The sequence below is a fragment of the Misgurnus anguillicaudatus genome, chromosome 8 (genome assembly GCF_027580225.2).
Source record: "Misgurnus anguillicaudatus chromosome 8, ASM2758022v2, whole genome shotgun sequence".
NCBI lineage: Eukaryota > Metazoa > Chordata > Actinopteri > Cypriniformes > Cobitidae > Misgurnus > Misgurnus anguillicaudatus.
The window spans coordinates 40,037,611-40,058,754 of NC_073344.2; the positions used below are offsets into that span (position 1 = coordinate 40,037,611).

The 21,144-nt window shown below is 39.1% G+C and overlaps 1 protein-coding gene across 1 annotated transcript; it reads right to left on the bottom strand.

Annotated features, from left to right (window-relative positions):
- Positions 1-2,779: 2,779 nt before the first annotated feature.
- Positions 2,780-20,807, bottom strand: LOC141365905 (uncharacterized). Its single transcript, XM_073870901.1, has 2 exons — positions 18,773-20,807; positions 2,780-3,057 (listed from the first exon to the last, which is right to left on the bottom strand). Exon 1 carries the CDS (start codon positions 20,005-20,007, stop codon positions 18,784-18,786), a length of 1,224 nt encoding a protein of 407 aa, XP_073727002.1. The 5' UTR covers positions 20,008-20,807; the 3' UTR covers positions 2,780-3,057; positions 18,773-18,783.
- Between the last annotated feature and the right edge of the window lie 337 nt (positions 20,808-21,144).

Consider the following 21,144-nt stretch of genomic DNA (forward strand, 5'->3'; position numbering starts at 1 on the left):
AATTAAAAGCCACATTCACCGTTTAATTCGTGTGTGTATTGATGTATGTATATTAACCCTAATAAGACCCTTGGGGTCAATTCTACCCCCTAGCCACTTTTCTTTAGTTTAAAAACTGGTTCCCTTTATCTCAGTGGAATAATATTTTGTGACTTTCCAGATTATCTGTCAAGATTCATTTAAAAATCTGGGTTTGATTCGGTCATTCTAAAGAGGCGTAAAATTCACTTAATTAGTCCCTTTGGGGGTAAAAATGAGCCCAATTGAAATCAATGGGAAATGCAAAAAAAAAAACATTTTTTCTTTTTATTTGTCAAAAAAAATCAATGCATCCAGAATAAATCTGAAAATTTCAACACAGAATGGTAGCCCTGGTACTAGAGCACAAATGTTACATAGAAAATATATGCACACGCACACACACACACGCGCGCACACGCAACCGCACGCACGCACGCACGCACGCACGCACATACACACACACACACACGCACACACACAGGTTTCCATGTTTTGTGGGGACATTCCATAGACGTAATGCATTTTATACTGTACAAACTATATATTATATTCCCCTTACCTACCCCATTCCCTAACCCCAACCATCAAAGAAACCTTTCTTCTACTTCACATTTTCAAGAAACATCATTCTGTTTGATTTATAAGCTTGTTTTTGTCACAAAAACACTGGTATTCCTATCTTACAACGTGACAATTACCAGGTACACGCACACACACATGTGCGCACATACACACACAAACACAGACTAACACACAAAGACACAGTAAAACTTACACAAACATAAAGACACACACACACAAACATACACAGAAAGACAAATTCACACATACACACAGACATTTCAAAATGCATCAAAAACTACAAAAAATTCTACTATTTGAAATAATATTTATTTTTTATGTCCTTTCTAATGTTTATATAAACATAAATTCACAAAATGTATCAATAAAGTACCGATGTTGAGCAGTTGGACACATTTAGTAAAATGTATGGGTATCCATAGGCATCTGGTCAAAATGATTTATTTCCTAAACTGTAACCATAAAACTGTTTTTTTTTTCTAAACACCAAATGGCTGAATTCAACACATAACATCTAAATCAATATCTAAAATCAATTTAAATTAAATTTAGATCATAATTTATGTACATTTTTCATATAAATGTGATATTTTTTAGGCAAGCTAATGGTGTAGTTGAAGAATTAAGTGGTAAACAGGTATAAAAGTACTTCATATCTCCCAAAACACAGCGTAAATGTATAGATGGGAAGTAAATGAAAAAAAAGACATTATTTGTATCATTAAAAATGTATATATTTTTTGTAATCACTCTTTTAATCTCTGGGGTCATTTTTACCCCCAAGGGACTATAACGTATACAGGAAAATAGGGCCTTATGAGGGTTAAATTGATTATCAATTAAGTTTATGGAATATCAATGTTTTTCCCCCCGAGTCCACAGGTCACAATTAAAAGCCACATTCACTGTTTAATTCGTGTGTGTATTTTGCCAGGCAATGATGTATATTAAATAAACTTCTCACAGTGATCCCGGTCTGGGCTGGCGCTGCATGGTAAACATGTCAATGCAGTTTAGAGTAAGCCCTTTTGAAAAAAGCTATTTGGTTCAGTATCCATTTTTATCCTTGCAATATACATTTACAAAATATTTATATTTTTGCAAACATGATACGACATCTGTTATTGGTTTAAAAAGCTTAAATGTTATTGTACTTTAAATTACTGGAGGAATTGGATGAGATTGCGACTGTTTGGAATGCGCACCGGATTCGACCTTCAGCGAACTGCAATGCTCCTTGCGGGATCCCAAACATCATGTTTATGGCACCTCAACTATGGGGTACTGAAGACTTCATTGTGCAACAGGACAGTCATCATCTACAGATCGCGCAAGAGGCTTGCATGTTCCTGTCAACAATACCTTGTGATGAGGAGGTGTTTGATCCATGTACAATTATCACAGAGGAGCGGAATTTGAGATTCCCCAGTGCCAGACAACAGCCATTTGAGCTATATGTAGAATTAAGGGATGTAATCCGTTCCCAAATTGCAGAATAATATAAACGAACTGGACAATTATTTGATTAAGACTTCCAAGAGCATAATTTAACAATGTCATGACTTTGCTTCTAACAAAACTGTATTTCGGAAACAGTAAATGGCAAATTTCCTATAAATACTTATTAATCTATGTTCTTCAAATAAGCTACTTTTACCACACAAAAGATACCTTTGTGTAAAGAATCTTAATCTTCTTGAGTGTTGGTAGGTTTGGATTATGTGCATATTGTCAATTACTGTCATATAATTTTCTATTAAATTGATTGAAAGCATACCTGCATGTGAATTAAAAGGTAGAGTCAATAACAGATATCTGACCTCAAAATGCTTATTTTGATAAACATTTAAAAGCAACAAAGGGAACTCTGAATGGATTTAAGCATGTTAAACATATTTTCCTTGTTCTTGGAAATGAAAGTGTAATAAGCTTTCTGAATAAATGTAACAAAAATTAACAAAGGTTATGAGAGAAAATTCCATGACTCAATCAATATTGAAAAATTGTCCCTAGAATAACAAACATTCTTTTGAGAGAAGTCAGTTGTCAGTTACTTTTGTTGACAAACTCTGTTTACATGAAATTGAATGTTAAAACTGTAAAACAAATACTTTTTTGCTATTCAAAACAGTATATTATTTGTTTCTGGAATATTTTTAACACGATAAACTTGGTAGGAGAACCAACCCAACTGTTTGGTTTCAATTATATAATGTGATGTGTAACATTAAAGTCTATCACCAAAATCACACCACTGTAACTTCTCTAGTTTTCAGAATTATAAGAACATAATTTGACAAGATAAGATCGAACCAAAATATTAAAAGGGAAACATTAGGCAGCCTAAACCTAAAAAACTCTGTTGTCAGTTTAAGCACCATGTTTTATGTGGACCATCCAACAATTTCTGAGGCAAAGAGTTGGCACGCATTCCAGTTACTGGACACAAGTAACCTAAAAAAGCAATAAACAATACAAGGTTAAAAGAGACAATGCAAAATGTACCCCAAATTTGTATTTACTTTTTGAGTTGAGTTGGAGTTTATTTGCCATTTGTACTAGTACAGCCATACAGGTACATATGAATTTTTGTAGCAGAGCTCGCTGAGTCAACATTAAAGGAAAACAATTCAAAAGTCAACATAAAAGAACAGCTAACAGACTGCACACAATAAATAGACTGCACACAATAAATAAATACACACAATAAATAGACTCTTAAGAAATACAATCACGAAAAACAGCACTATAACTGAAATATTGCACTAAAAAAGTGCACATTTAATTTAGTTTCATTAAAAAAAATCTTTATACTGTCCCATGATGGTACGAAGTATAATTTAAAACTTACTGTACAGCTACCTCTAACATCTCTATATATGTTCGTTCCCTCTGCCATGTCTTTCGCCTTCAGTCTTACTGTTGCTGGAAAAAACGGCATTTAAAAATGGTTTTAAAACAGCACCCTGTGTGAAATAATACTGTCCAGTCTGCCATATCTCAAATTGTATATTTAATGGTTAGGCCTACAAATTGAATGTGCAGAGAATGTTCTTAGCTCTCTTCCTGCAGCGTTGTGTATATAGAGTGTCCTTGGATGGAAGGTCCGCTCCAATGACCTTCTCTGCAGTCTTTACAACTCTTTTTAGAGCTCTCCTTTCTGCCTGGGTAGTGCTTCCAAACCAGTGATTCCATTTGTTAGGATGCTCTCCACAAGACCTCTATAGGCCTGGATGATTGGCTTGCGGCTAAGTCCTGCCTTCCTTAGCAGCCTAATAAAGTAAAGCCGCCGTTGGGCCTTCTTCATTGTGGCGACAGTGTTTATGGTCCAACTCAAATTAGATGACACATGCAGGCCTAGGAACTTGTAACTCTCTACTTTTTCCACCTCAATCCCCTTAATGATCAATGGCTGTAAAAACAGCTTTTTCTTTCTAAAATCCATGATTAGTTCTTTTGTTTTATCTACATTTAAAATGAGATCATTATCATCACCATAAGCCAGAATTTTGTCAACCAGCTCCCTGTAACCAGTCTAATCCCCACCTTTGATCAGGCCCAAGACAGTTGTGTCATCAGCATATTTAATAATCGCGGTGTTATTTTGGGTAGTAGCACAATCATATGTGTAGAGAGTGAAAAGTTTTGAACTGAGACAACAACCCTGAGGTGTTCCTGTGCTTAAACTGAGCTCAGTTGAGATGTTACTGTTGTGGTTTTCCTTTTGGGTTCTTTAAGAATAAAATACTCAAACCGTAGGTTTCATTTTCAAAAGATAGACTTTTATTAACCAGTCAAATAAAAGCTGAGCAGTCCTGCAAAATCTCCAAGACTCACTGAAGTCTCCTCCTATACAGCAGTTATTTAAGCCTGTCTTCGCACGAAATCCTATTCCCAAGGGTTTGTAACATGAAGAAACATATGGTTTATATCATATAGAAACACATGGTGGTTACATTCCTGGGACTGTAGGTCTTTTGTTCCTACCCCTGCAATGCATGCTGGTAATTTTCCATATAGAAAAACATAAAAACATAATGGTAAAGTAACTGGTTATATCCATATAGAAAAACATAAAACCAATAAAAACAAAATGGTAAATATAAACATAATGGTAAAGTATTTGATACCCATATTCGGATTAAAACAAACCACTTCATTCCCCGCTCTGAGGCTTATTTAGCCTCAGTTTTCCTGTTTATTTATTATAATCCAAAGTGCCGTTCCATAACTCAGTGTCTCAGTTATTACTATGTATTGTGACTAAAGACAGCCACTGTACATTACCAATTACCAAATTATGCCACTGCACTTCAAACTATGGACAATAAGAGCAAACATCTTTCCATTCTTATTTTGTCTTTGAATGTAAAAGTAAAAGAACTTAAAGTCCCTCTTTATAAACAGTTTAAAAAATGTGTGTGTAGTTGGTTCTGCACCTGCTGTTGGTTGTCACAGTTATGTAGTTTTGCAATACACCTCTGGTGCAACTCAGACACATCATCAGTGATGTATCCTGGGTTCATTGGGTGTTTCGGGTCTCACAACATCATACACCCTCGCCCAGGCGACCCAGCCAGGGTTGATCAGACTTGTGTCTGAGTAGCTTGTATGATCCACGGATCACCCCGCTTGATCCACAGCCATCTTGACGCCTTTTCAGCGACGTCCGTGATGTTCTTAATGGCTTTCCTACTGTGCAGTCCCTTCACTCCAAGCATCTTGAGGGCCCTGATGAGTGACTGGCCGACAAATCCTCTACACCCAACCTCGATGGGATTGCATCTTGTCCTCCACCCCCTGCTTCGGCATTCGGCTGCCAGTTCCTCATATTTTGCCCTCTTCCTCTCAAACGCCTCCTCCATCCGGTCTTCCCAGGGGACCGTCAACTCCAGCAGGACCACTTGCCGTGTTTTTTCCGACACCAGGACTATGTCTGGCCTGAGCGTGGTCACTGCAATGTTCTCTGGGAATTTGAGCTGTCTCCCTAGGTCGACATTCAGCTGCCAGTCCTGTGCTGTTGCGAGCAGCCCCCCTGTTTGTTTCATGTGCTGATGTGGCTTCTCCCCGGCTTTAACAAAGGTGATGTTCTGCCTTATTGGTCGCTGGTGTCTGCTGTCTATGATCCCAGTGCTGATAACCTCTGCTATGGCCTTCAGCACTTGGTCGTGGCGCCAACGGTAGCGCCCATCCCCCAGTGCTTTGGGACAGCAGCTCAAGATGTGCTCCAATGACCCTCCTCTCTTGCAGAGTGAGCACAAAGGTGTATCTGACAAGCCCCAGCGAAATAGATTGGATGGGCTAGGGAGGACATCATAGACAGACTTAACCAGAAATTTGATTCGGTGTGGCTCCGACTTCCACAATTCTGCCCATGATATCCTTCGCTCCGCCGCCTGCTCCCATCGGGTCCATGCCCCCTGCTGCCGCATCCCTACTGCTCTGCTGCCGCGGGATTCCTCCTCCCCTGCTCGGACCTCATCTTGAATCAGCTGCCGCTTTTCTTTTCCCTGGGCCTTGTTAAAGCGAGGTGTTGGGTTGCTCCCGAGTCCTGCCCGTCCAGATGCCACCGCTCCTACCAGCTCGCCATGTCGCAGCCGTGACTCAGCCTGCTCTACTGCCTCATGGGCCTTCCACTTCCTGCCAGTTCTAACTTCTATGCCTGCTGAAGAGACTTTGATGTCACTGGAGTCTCTGTAAAGTAGCACCTCTCTTGCTCTGGTTACCATGAACTCTTCCTTCAAACTACTGAAAGGCAGTTTTAGCTTGTTCTTCCTACCGTACAAGGCAATGTCACTGAGACTCCTTGGTAGCCCTAGCCACTTCCGCAGGAAACTGCTGACTTTCCTCTCAAAGCCTTCAACGGTGGTGATTGGAACATCATAGACCAGCAATGGCCAGAGCAGTCGGGGCAGGATGCCATGCTGGTAAATCCAGGCTTTATATTTACCTGGCAGACCTGACTTGTCCACAGCCATCAGCCAGCTTCCCAACTGGTTAGTGGTCGTCTGAATTGCTGCGGTGTCCTTCAGGGAACAGTCGTAGATCTTGCCTAGGCTCTTGGCTGGCTTTCCTCGAACAGATGGTATCTGGATGCCTCCTAGTGTGAAACGGAACTGGTCTGTAACCTTACCTTTTCTCACTACCAGGGACCTGGACTTGGCTGGCTTAAAGTCCATCCGAGCCCATTTGATGAGGTGCTCGAGCCCTTCGAGGATCCATCTGCACCCCGGGACTGATGTTGTGGTCACCGTCAGATCATCCATGAATGCTCTGATGGGGGGCTGCCGTATGCCTGACTTGGTAATTGGGCCTCTGCACTCCACCTCTGCTGACTTCGCCAGCATATTCATTGCCAAGGCAAACAATATCACAGAAATTGTACATCCAGTGATAATGCCCTTCTCCAGCCGATGAAATGCAGATTTTTCCGCTCCTGAGGTGACTCTCAAACTGAAAGAGTTGTAATAGTCCAGTATGAGGTTCTTGATTTTGTCTGGAACGTAATGTCGGTCGAGTGAGGTTTCTACCAGTCTATGCGGGATTGACCCGTAGGCATTGGCAAGATCAAGCCAGAGGATTGCAAGATCCCCTTTGCCTTCACGTGCTTCACGTAACAGCTGGGTGACAACTCCTGTATGCTCAATGCATCCTGGAATCTTTGGGACTCCCCCCTTCTGCACAGAGGTATCAATATATGCATTCCTCAGGAGGAAGTCTGTCAGGCGTCGGGCAAGAATGCTGAAGAAGATCTTGCACTCAACACTAAGGAGTGAGATGACTCTGAACTGCTCGATGGTGCTCGAGCTCTCCTCCTTCGGGATCCAGACACCCTCTGCATGTCGCCACTGCTGCGCCACCTTCCCTCTCCTCCAGATGACCTTAATCAGTTTCCATAACCTCTCCAAGAGTCTGGGGCACCTCTTATAGACGACGTATGGCACTCCACTCGGGCCTGGTGCCGAGCCGGTTCTAGCAGCTTTGACGATTTCTACAACTTCCTTCAAAGTTGGTTCCCTGGTGTTAATGTAGAATATATTGTAAAGTTAAAAGTCAACAAAATAAAAGCAAAGAAAACCAAAAACCAAATAAAACATAATTACTAAAAATATAAACACGAAGTAAAGCATGAAAAATATGAAGCTTATTCCTCATCTTCATCATCATCAGAGGTACTTAACTACCCATCTCCCAGTTGTAAATTCAGCATTGTTTTGTAACGTAAGTCCTGATAAACATTTTTGTTGATTTCAAATGTTTCCATCATCCTAATATTTTAACTTCCATTTGGTTTTCTAAAAAGATACCTACAACTTATTTACCCGCTAACCTCTAACTAAAATTGATTCAGTATATGTTGTCATGTATTTCTATTGGTTGCATAGTTGTTCCCCTAAGGATATTAATGCCTTATTGGTAACCTTAAAGGGATAGTTCGGCCAAAAACGATATTAAACCCATGATTTACTCACCCCCAAGCTGTCCGAGTTGCATATGTCCATCGTTTTTCAGACAAACACATTTTCGGATATTTTAGAAAATATTTTAGATCTTTCTGTTCATTAAATGTAATGTTACGGGGTCCAGCAATAGTCCACGACCTTCAAGTCCAAAAAAGTGCGTCCATCCTTCACAAATTAAATCCAAACGGCTCCAGGATGATAAACAAAGGTCTTCTGTGGGTAATCAGTGCGGTGTTGTTGTAGAAATATCCACCCTCTGCATGTCGCCACTGCTGCGCCACCTTCCCTCTCCTCCAGATGACCTTAATCAGTTTCCATAACCTCTCCAAGAGTCTGGGGCACCTCTTATAGACGACGTACGGCACTCCACTCGGGCCTGGTGCCGAGCCGGTTCTAGCAGCTTTGACGATTTCTACAACTTCCTTCAAAGTTGGTTCCCTGGTGTTAAATGTCGAGGTGGGTTCTGCCGGAGTTATCAGCTTCTTACATGGCCCGAGATCTTTGTCTCTTGCGCTGTCACTGTAGGTGGCACTGAGGTGCTTATTAACCTCTTCTTCAGTGCACTCGAGCTGGCCACTTCTTTTCTGCCCGAGGATCTTCTTTGTAAAACCAAACGGGTTAGAGATAAAGGCGACGCGTTTCCTGGCTCTCTCTTTACCCCGCCTCCTATGCCACTCCGCTCGCCGGAGGGTGGTTAGCCTTTTCCTTAGGGTGTGGCGGAGTTCTGCCAAACCAGCCTTTTCCTCATCCCTTGCCGCCTTAAACTGCCGCCTAAGCAGTCTGAGCTCACTCCTTAGCTGGCTAATCTTCACTTCCCGTCGGTTTGGCTCTGCCACACTTCTGGCCAGTTGATGTTTCTTAACGCCAAACCTTTCAGCTCCGATGCTAATGATCATTGTTGACATAGCTCTCAACTTCTGGTCTGCATTCCCCCTCGCAGTAGCTTCAAGGACTTGGTTCAGGTCCTCATCAAACTTGAGCCACTCTCCCTCCTTGTTTGCAGCAGGCCACTTGACCCGGCGGTGTTCGGAATGTCTGATTTGGGTTGAGGCTTGTGGGGCGTGGAGGTTCTGGGCACTGTGGGGTGACTCCGGGCCGGGCTCCTCCTGCGTCTCACCAGGTGCTAGACCTGTGCGTTGCTCCACTTGCTTCTCCCTCAAGCATTTCATTTTGGCCTGGTGGATCTTCAGGCCATGCCGGTTCTTGCAGACTTTGCCACATATGCAGGCTGCACTCATTGTCGTTTCTCCATAAGCATTGGTCATTACCTGTATATCCGTCCTGTTGGGGTGCTCATTCTCCCCCCCTCTCGGGCACCCCTGGGGGTATAATTCATTAGGGGTTTTCGTAGCTTTTAATGGGTGCATCCTCACGGAAGCTGCAGTCTGGGTTGCTGACCCTCGCTGCCCCGGTTTTTACTGTCTTCCCAGTTGCCAGCTGTCTCTCCAGCAGTCTCCATACTTTTCATGGTTGTCATCCGGACTGTTCCCGGAGGTCACTGGCTTCACCAGTTGAAATAGTTTTGCAATACACCTCTGGTGCAACTCAGACACATCATCAGTGATGTATCCTGGGCCGGTTCTAGCAGCTTTGACGATTTCTACAACTTCCTTCAAAGTTGGTTCCCTGGTGTTAATGTAGAATATATTGTAAAGTTAAAAGTCAACAAAATAAAAGCAAAGAAAACCAAAAACCAAATAAAACATAATTACTAAAAATATAAACACGAAGTAAAGCATGAAAAATATGAAGCTTATTCCTCATCTTCATCATCATCAGAGGTACTTAACTACCCATCTCCCAGTTGTAAATTCAGCATTGTTTTGTAACGTAAGTCCTGATAAACATTTTTGTTGATTTCAAATGTTTCCATCATCCTAATATTTTAACTTCCATTTGGTTTTCTAAAAAGATACCTACAACTTATTTACCCGCTAACCTCTAACTAAAATTGATTCAGTATATGTTGTCATGTATTTCTATTGGTTGCATAGTTGTTCCCCTAAGGATATTAATGCCTTATTGGTAACCTTAAAGGGATAGTTCGGCCAAAAACGATATTAAACCCATGATTTACTCACCCCCAAGCTGTCCGAGTTGCATATGTCCATCGTTTTTCAGACAAACACATTTTCGGATATTTTAGAAAATATTTTAGATCTTTCTGTTCATTAAATGTAATGTTACGGGGTCCAGCAATAGTCCACGACCTTCAAGTCCAAAAAAGTGCGTCCATCCTTCACAAATTAAATCCAAACGGCTCCAGGATGATAAACAAAGGTCTTCTGTGGGTAATCAGTGCGGTGTTGTTGTAGAAATATCCATATTTAAAATGTTATTAACGTTATAAACTACCTTCCGGTAGCGCCGCCATCTTGGAGTGATGCGCATTCAGGATGAGAGCTTACGCAGCGTACAGAGTTTCTCTGCTGCTGCTCTGTGCCCCCGCCCTCCGAATTTGTCATACGTCACTAAGAAAAGTGCGTACACTACGCTAATACTCTCTCCTGAGTCTAAGATGGCGGTGCTACCGGAAGGTAGTTTATAACGTTAATAACATTTTAAATATGGATATTTCTACAACAACACCGCACGGATTACCCACAGAAGACCTTTGTTTATCATCCTGGAGCCGTTTGGATTTAATTTGTGAAGGATGGACGCACTTTTTTGGACTTGAAGGTCGTGGACTATTGCTGGACCCCGTAACATTACATTTAATGAACAGAAAGATCTAAAATATTTTCTAAAATATCCGAAAATGTGTTTGTCTGAAAAACGATGGACATATGCAACTCGGACAGCTTGGGGGTGAGTAACTCATGGGTTTAATATCGTTTTTGGCCGAACTATCCCTTTAATAATCTACTTTTGATTGTAGTCCTGTACATAATTTATTTCTTTTGTATTTTTATTCTGACAAAACTTTATTAAATTCCTTATTTAGCTTAATCCCATACCTTAATCTAATTTGGCACCCATTTGGTTGATCGACAGAATCTACATATAATTTTATGATTAATTGTTTTGTTCATCCTTTAATGAGTATTCTAAATTCCTTTCTATTGTAGTGATTCCCTTCTATTGTAGTGATTTTGTAGTACCTTTTCTCTCCCTCCTAATGATAACGAGGTCAAACATTTTCTTTTTCTAAAAATCCAAAATAATTCTCCTCATATTGTTTGATTTTCAATTACCTTCATTGTATGTGTTGCTCTGATTTGATTATAGTCTTCTTCTAATACCATTTCTCTTCTCACTTGTACACCTTACGCTAGCCTCTTTGATGTCTTCATAATAGATCTAAAGTTTTTGTAGTTGATTTATTCAAAATTTCTGTTATAAAGCATTTCCTATTGAATTTTTCTAAGTCTATAATTCCATAAGGCTTACATTTTCTTGTACTGTATCATTCTGAAATCTCTATCTTTCCTTTTTCTATGTTAATGTTTTTGTTAACATACTAACATTGACAAAAATTATCAAATTGTGGCCAACAAAATATATCTTTCAACTCAGAATTTCCCAAAAGACCTTAATATTTATCCCGAAAAGTTGACCTTAACTTTTTCTCTAATCCATAAGAATTCTTGTTGAATTTATCACCTTATTTATGTGGACTTGAAAATGTTATTATTTTATTAAAAACTGGTTTAGTTTAGAGCATAAAAAGCAACTTTGCAAACCTATTTCCTTAACTGTAAATATTGTCCATTCGTATCATTTGTCATCTTTGGGATGTTTCCCATAAAATGTCCACCTTATGTTCTTAGTTCAATGTCTCTTTGTTTTCAGTCTTTCTTTCAGATTCTGTTCCTTTGATATTGTTACAGATCTTTCAAAGTCTATCGCCGGGAAGTTTAATTGACTGTAGCCATGCAAATCTTCTGTAGTACTCAGCTTCGTTCTTTTCAATTTCTGTTGACAATTTCTCTTTTCCACTTTTCCTCCCGGTGCTCAAAACTTTGTTCATCCGTCCGTTGGTATGCTTGAATTGCTTTTGAGTTGATTTGGTTTTGATGTTTCTTCTTTCATATCATGTGCGTAATTTCCTCCTCTCCAACGACCATCTTACAAGCTCTGATGCATTTGTTGCTCCTCCCATTTGCATTTCCACATAGAGGTGCTCTCATCCCTCTGCAGCCCTCTTTGACTGTGTTTGGTCCCTTTTGCCAGGTTCGCTCCTTCCGCATTCTCATGCAGCCCCTCCGACCTTTCAACCCTCAGATAAGCTAGATCATCTCTCACAACGAGGCATGTTGTCCCCTCTCCTCCTCAACTCCTTTCAACTTTTTCTGTACACAAATAGCTCAATACATAGACAATTAGTTTCTTCATATAACACTTAATTCCAGATGGTTTTTACAATACGCATAGGTCGATCGGCGAACATTTCATGCAGTGTTAAAGGTGTACTTTTGTTAGTTTACATGCTCATTAATACAAGAGGTAAAGCATTGATCCAGTTAAGATTAGTACTTTCACACATTTTGTTAAGTATGGCTTTGAGGATAATTTCTTTTATATACCATTTTGTCTACCATCACTTGTGATTGTAGATGATAGTCAATTCTTCATTCTTATGATTGTCAAATCAAATTTTTCATTCTTATTACAAATTAAATTTTCGTTCTTATCACAAATCATTAATCACATTTTTATTCAAATTCTTTGTCCCATGCATCTCTGATAACAGTATTAATGACTGAGATATATCTAATAGGTTTTCCTTACACTCTGAGGCCCTTTTAGCTTCCACATCTGTTATGTATTTGCCCATGCTGGCAAAATCAACTGTTCTCCTGTGAGCCTACTTCAATGAAAACAAATCACTATACATTTTAGCAGCAATCAACCAGACTAACCTTTCAGCATGTTGGAATGGTGTTTCATCAATTCTAAACCTGTATAATGTTTTCCTTCATAAGAAAATACATAAACACAAACCAGTATCTATTTCCTATGCAAATCAAAAACACAGTAAAAATGTTTATCAAATGGAGAAACATTTGTCAGCAAAGTGTGGTTTTTTGGAACATCAATCTTCTTGTCATTAATTGCTCTCAAATTGTAGACTAGATTAGATTTATTTGCTTGAATTATGGTAATGCTAAGTTTGTTACAATAATTTTATATTTCTTTTCTCTATTCTCACAGCTATTATAATATCGTATGGTGTTATTTTAATTTATTTATTTAATCTATTTTATTTTCCTTTTCCTTTCCTTCCTCTGTAGTATACCACATTTTAAAGCCATATTAGATTTTTAGGAGTCTGATTTGATTTCAGAAAAGGTAGTCACACCTAACAACATAAATTCTTTATCAGCCTTTAAATTTGTCTAGCTGATTTTCTCATAAAGAAAGGGTCTGTGACCCTATAGTAAGGTCCTAACTAAACATTGAACGGCTGTTTCACTCTTTCCCTTTTCACCCAAAGGCTTGTATGAAGATAAATAGTAGTCCAGTTTTTCTCTTGTCTCCAAGAACATTATTGTCTTTGTGAGTCTCCTTCTGGACTCCACTCAGTCTTTTTTGTTTATCATCCTTTTAATTGTCTCTGAACATATGCGCAGTGCCCCCTTCACTGCTTGAGATCAGTCATAGTCCCATTCATATAGGACGTGTCCAGCTGAAGAGTTGTTGCCGCCTCTTTGCTCCTCCAACACTTTGTCACACACAGTTTTTTCATTTTCTGTTTCTTGCCAGCTTTTATTCACGTTCTTGAATGTCAAAGGATGAGAGCTTTCAGCCCTTCAAGGTTCAGCTTAACCCATGCAAAATATTGCCTTTTAAATTAAAATAAAATTTCTTTTGTGACCACCTTCCATCATCAGATGAAGACTCCTCTTCATTTTGTTAAGTCTTTTTTATCTTTATATAATTTATCTGTGTCATTCACCTTTTAATAATTTTTCTGTCCTTTTTAATTTTTCTCTTTATTTCCACCTTTAATAACTTGGTATTTACTCTTTTTTTTCTAATATACTTTTCCTCTTTCAAAGCTTCATCTCGTCTTTCTACTAGACTTTGCCTTAAAACTACAATTCCCTTGAGCATTGGAATTGGCCTTTACAGGTCACATCTGGTGATCATCAGTACCCCCTCCCGTTTCCTCTTCTCCTTCTCTATCTCTCTCTCTCTTTCTCTCTGTCTCTCCTCAACCATTTCTCTGTTTTTAAACTCTTAATTTTCTTTCTTTTAGTTTATATTTTTATGTATTTATATTTCTTCGCACACAATGCCGCATCAAATGTTTCCTCATTTAAACATCAAATTGTTCTATTTTTAATTCTCCACATAATAGTTGTTCAATCCTTATTTTTCCATTAATGTGACTGCCATAATCTTTTCTTGCAATATAACAAACCTTATATTTTATAATTGAAGAGTTTGGTTCCAAAACGCAATAAATCCATTTTGACAAATTTTGGTAAAAACGTGTTTTCTATACCAAGAAAGTGGCAAGATGAAAACAACTATTTTCTGTTACAAACTTTCACATAGCATCTTTAGGTTATAAAAACATAAAAAATTCAAATCCATAAGTTGATTTTCAAAGATTTATTATAAAAACGGATAATTTTTTCCACAAAATGCAATAAATCCATGACAAGTTTTTATTCAAAATGCTATAAATCTATTGAATCAATAGCCTTTATGAATGTGCATTCATCTTTGCCATGTTATATTCATTTAGTTGACTAGTTGTACACACTAATTAAAAATATAAACATTAATGTCATTAATCAAAACACTTACTTTGTCATATTAAGATCACTGTCATTGCGGTTACTTGACGTCCTCGCTTAACGTCTTTCACAGAGATCAGCTGTAAAATGTTTTTGGTCCTGCTCGATTTTCGTTGACTTTGAGTAAAATTATGGAAAGTTTTTCATAAGATCCTCTGGGGTCAATGTGTTAGCATGAGAAGCTTGATGTTGTCGGGAGAACAAGCACCCGTCTCCCGAGTGCCTCTCAGGGAAAATATTAGATGCTGATGGCTTACGTTTCTTTCCCATCACAGAAAACCATCACAGGTTTAGCAATGCAATTAAAGTATTATTTTGTTTTGTTTGTTGATCACGAAGTACAAAGTAGATGAGGAAAACTAGGACTCCGTGGACTCAGCGCGTCCGCCATTGTTTGTTTACATTGCGTGACTGGTGGGCTGTAATATCAGAAATGGATTTATTGCGTTCTGTAAAAAAAAGGGGCAGTGGCGTTTATCGCATTTTGGGAAAAAAGGGAGAAAAGATGACAGAATAACACGGCAGATATTGGATTTTGCGTAAAATTAAGAATTTACTTTTAACTACTGACCTGATATAATACTGATTTTGGCAGTAACTCATTTTTTCCAAAAATGGCGTTTATCGCGTTTTGGAACCAAACTCTTCAATTATTTCTCATTGTCAACCACTTCCCAAACTTATTGTTTTTATTTGTCCAATTTATATATTCTCCCAAATGGTTAATCAGATTCGGTGTGTCTTTAACACAAGATGTCTTTCAAATAATGTCAAACTCCATTACACACTTTTGTGCTTTTTTGGGCAAGCTATACTTTTCCTATCGAGCACACTTATTTATTTTTATCAATCATTTAAATGAATTATTCAGAGTCTAGAAGTACCTGTGTACTTTACTATAATAATTTATATTTTTGGCTACAATAACCCCACAATACCTTCAAATATCATCTTTAGTACCCAGCATTTATAACTGTCTTTTATTCTTATCGTATTCATATTCATACTTATATTCTTACTCATATTCACATACTTTCACAAACTGTATTCCCTCTCCACAGTTTTAGACATTCATTCACTCCACTTAGTGTAACACAACACCTCTCTGTGCTCTCAGCAGAGCCACAGAAGAAAGACACACCCACTGCTCACTCGGCCCCCACCTTTCCTCATCTCAGACCTGCTCTTACAGACCCATGCTAGCACAGACACATACACTCTCACACAGAAACAAATACAATTAAACAAAACAAAACTGTACTTTACCTAAAGTACCTTGCTAAATAAAACAACACAACCACTACACTTAATCAACGTGGTTATACAACTAAATCAACGGACCATTACACTTCCTCCACATGGATCTGAATTAAAACAATAAAATATACCACTTTAAGGCGGTATACTGTCAATTTTGATACACTTTCAACCACACAAAATTGACCTCTGTGCCTTACACTTCCGACCACAGGTACAGACTTCTATATCATACACTTACACCCACAGATATAGGCAACTCTTACGCATTTTCTTCACTTAAAATAAAAATAAAAATTTGCTTCGATTTACTTCGATCATCAAAGCCATTTCAAAAAATAAAAATAATCATCTGTTCTACTACTACCAAGTCCTGTTAGTTAGGGCTGTGCAATTAATAGTTTTTCGATTTCAATTTCGATTTTTGCACATTTCGATTGCAAAAACAAGATAATCGAGGGAGATCGATTAGTGTGCCGCATTTCTGTTATTTCGTTTTGAGTCATTAATCTGACGCGTCATAAGCAGCTGCGCCTCGCACACAAAGTAGAAATCCTCACGTATTTGTTCAGTTTTATGCTTTTCAAGCGAGCGGAGGCAAACTATCCCTCACGTTTAAAATATCAGCTGGATCGTGGCGCCGCTCTCCGTGCAGAGAGCTGCGCGCTCAGTCATCTGTTTAAAGTCAGGTCACTAATAATCCTGTTTATGTTTGTAAAGTTATATGCATTTCAAGCGATCGTGTTTAAAATGTGAATCGCGTTCTGCTGGCACTTAAACACTACTGCTTTGACACGTGTAGCCTTCTGCAGCAACACTAAACAAAATGCATTGAATGTATGCAGGGCTTGACATTAACACCCGCCAAATGCGGGTAGATTTCGGCTGCGACCGTTTGTGGAGACGCGCGCGCGTTCAGCGGAGCGTTGCGGACCAAAGCGCCACCTCCTAGTGAGCGCGCGAGAGGTGATGGATTTGCGAATGCACAAGAGGACGCAGTCTGAGCGCATACACACTTCGGGAAAGATACAACAATTGCATGGAAGTGATTGGAGAGATATATATTGCGTGCACATTGAGGGCAAGAGCGGAGAGAAATTCAGCGCATTCCTGAATGCACACAAAATCAAATGAAACCCGCCAGCTGAGAGGTTCGCGCATCATTTTAATTTAAGCTACTTTGGGCAACAATAATGCCCTCTCGACAGTTGTCATTAAAAGTCTTAAATCACTTTTAACAGAAATCATGATCAAGCATATAAAATACAATCTGCATAAACAAGTTGAAAGTAAAATTCATGTACATTTCTTGACTGCTGTTGTTAATAAATATTTAAAGTGGTTGTCGAGGGGTTTTGTGTATATCTTTTCAGTTAATCTTCTACACCCCTGCTCCACTTTTAATATAATCATTCAATGTAAATCTATTTATGCCTTACTAGACTGTTTTTATGCACCTAAATATATGATATGATCTATACTGATATTCCTGGTATATACCAGCTAATGTTGTCCTAATTTGGGTGGTCAGACTGCATTTGAAATTCAATCTGCATCTAATTTAGCTAAACCAAGTAAATTTGCTCAAATTAAAGTCATTTTAGGATGCCAAAGTCAAGTTTAATCATATAAAATTTATTTTACCAGCAACAAAATTGTGGCCTGTGAAAATGCTGAGTGGCTAGTAACTTTGGAAAACAACTAGCCACTTTGGCTGGTGAGCAAAAAAGTTAATGTCAAGCCCATGTATAAATGCATGTTTTTACAGTCATTTAAGTAATCGTGTTAAATAATCGAGATTAAGATTTTTATCAAAACAATCGGGATTATGATTTTTCCCATAATCGAGCAGCCCTACTGTTAGTAACAAAACAGATGAGTGCATGCACATATTTCCTTTGAAAATGAAACCCTTTATTCTTATCATTTAGTATAATAATCATTCATTTCTTCTTTTTAGTCTTAAATTTGGAAGAGCAGTTGTGATTAATCTTACAACAACAAGCCATCTCAGGTGAACAATACAATCTTTGAATAAGCAAAACGCTACCCTTTTAGGTGGCCACCTGATTGTATTGCCCATCGAGAAGCCAGCTGTGGTCTCTGGTTCTGTGCTCTTTTCATGTTCCATCTGGGTTGCCAATTGTTGTGCTCTTTTCCAGCCCCACGTTGGGCGCCAATTGTTGTGGTTTTCCCATCTTCACTTTTTGTGGTCTGTCAATAAAAAAATCTAAAACCCAGTTACAAGTGGTGGTTGGAACTCCGAGGTCGACCAGCTTCTCAATTAGCTTACTAATTCGAATCGTATTGAAGACAGAACTATAGTCCAAGAAAAGCATTCTTACGTATGTTCCACTCTGGTCCAGGTGTTGAAAAGTGATGTGCAAAGCCATGGACACTGCATCATCCACTGATCTATTAGGACGATAGGCGAACTGTAAGGGGTCAACAGTGTCCGGAACCACAGAGTTAATATGTCTAAGTACAAGTTTCTCCAAGAACTTCATGGATACCGATGTCAAAGCGACTGGCCTAAAGTCATTCAAGGTAGAAGTGTCTGCTTTCTTAGGGACCGGTATGATAATAGATGACTTAAATTACTTTAATTTTTTATATTATTTAATATGCATTGATGTTGATCTTCTCAAAAGTCAATTCTTCATGTAATTAATATTTTAACTAATTTTTATTACTTACCAGTACAGTGCTTATACAATATCCATCACCCAAACTGAACTGTTAAGAACAGCGTTGAAGTCGCTGCGAAGGTCTGGATAGTTCTGGTAGTTTAAAGGCAGCATAAGATAGCAACCACATGTGTGAGCTTGTGGACGACACTGGAAATCACTTGTTTCAATGAAATTAACCGTGATGCGGTTACCATTAAGCAAATCAGCCCCTGTGCAAAAGCGCAGGAAATTTTTTAATGTGGTGTGATCCAATTCCATGATGTATTTCTTTAAGAATCTAGATACACAACTCTGCTGGGCTGTCATCATTTCAGGAAAAACAAGAATTTCTTTCACCCTCTTTGGTGTTGGTTTTTGCTCTTGTATAATTTTTGCTAGTTTCTCTGGTGGCAAAGTATTAGCAAGATCCTTAAGTATAGGTCTCCAGGACTCAATCACAAACATAGGGGTTTGGATGAGAGCTTTGTGGCCTAACTGATCCAACAGTGCCGGAAGGTTTTCTTCAGTAGGCATCTGATGACAATCATTTGAATCGAGAACATCAAGAAGCGATTCATGATCAGTTGAGCTGAAATTTCTCATTGCATCTTCAAAAACATCACGCTCATGTTTTGCCACATAGTGCATAAAGGAATCTTTGACACTGCTATATGTAGTACCATATACAGCTTCTTCAAGAAATGGCAGGGAAAGACATATAGGGAAATACTTGACAGCATCCCACCCTTTAGCCAAAATTCTCGCAACAGCTTGCCATTCATTTCTTTGAAATTCATGTCTTAGAAATGGAACCTTGACATCGGTACCCAAAGCACATCTAGAATAGAATTCATTCCAAAATTCAGACAAGCAGTCACGAAAAACACCTGGTCCAACACCTTCTTCAATCTGTCCATTAGGGAGTCTCATACGAATGCTGATCTCTTTGTCCATTATTGCTGGGTCACTGAAAGCTTGCATCAAAATACTCAGGACTTGTCCTCTTCGCACCACAAGAATTGTCTTTGGAGGATCTACAAGTGGAACTGTATCATCCAAATTTTCAACATCACTTAAATATCCTCCAATTGTGACCTCATTATCATACAAGTCCTGAAATGGAGACTCTTCAATATCAGTTGCAATCCTTAAGTTTTGTGTTGTGGCACTGGTGTTGAATACCTCTGGACTCAATACTTCCTGCACTGTGTTCAGATTTTCAGCAGTTTCTTGGATCACATCCTCCCTGTTCTCTGTCCCCATGTCATCGCTTGGGGTGTGCCGGTTTCAGAATTGGTGATGACGGTTATGACGTGAGTCAAATGTGACGGTTCGTAACATAACCGTCGGTGGGGAGCGTTTTGGTCTTTTAAATGCTCGTGGTTTGACGGGAAAGTGTCATTTTACCATAAAATCACGAATGTGATGCCAAGTGTGTTTTAAACAGTAATAACTTTGAACAATTTAACAGAAAGCAATGAAATATTTAAAAAAAAAAACACACTGTTGCCAGAAGACTGCGCTGTCACTCTCTCATCTATCATCTATTTTAATCATCTTCAGAGAAACAGATTTGTGCATTGGGCTTTTTATGTCTGTAATTGTGTCTATATCTGTCATTACACGGACCAGAACAGCACGAACAGTGTTGCCAGATTGGGCGGGTTCCCGCCCAATTGGGTGGTTTTGAATTTGATTGTGCGGGTAAAAATTGGCTTGGGCGGTTGTGCAAAAATTGGGCTGGTTTGGGATCAGTTGGGCGGGTTTGAAACGTGCATTTTATAGGCTAATTATTTAACAAAAACCCCAAATGTGCATGTTTTTTATGACGTTACTAAACACACGCACACTGCATGTGTTTGTGTTGACGCCACGCCGATGATGAGTCCGCGTTTAGCCAATCACAAGTGATAGCAGACAGCCAGCTCTCTCAGCGGGAAATCAAGATGTTACAGATAGGAGTTGGAGAGTGACCCGGGCCTGAAGCAAATGGATAATGCCTTTTAAATCGGAAAATAGCACTGCAAATTCTGCAACACGGACTCCGGATTGCAACGTATACGTTGCTTGTCTCACATCGGCCATGTCTCAATGCGAATGCAGCAGCCTCCCGAGGTCGCATTTCTAGGCTCCATATACGTCATCAAGACTGTCTTGTTTTAGAATATTAACAGTTATAAAGTTGACTTTTATTCTTAGTTAATAGTAAATTGTTGTAATATGCTTATAATGGTCAGTTACCTAAAATAAACCAGGCTTGATGACGTATGGACCCTGCCTACGCGACCTCCGCAGGCTGCAGCTGGAGTGAGAAACGGACATCAATTACACGTGTTTGAGCCGTGGATGAATTATCGGAGCATTTCAGGTGAACAGAACCAAATGTTCGGCTGTCATTTA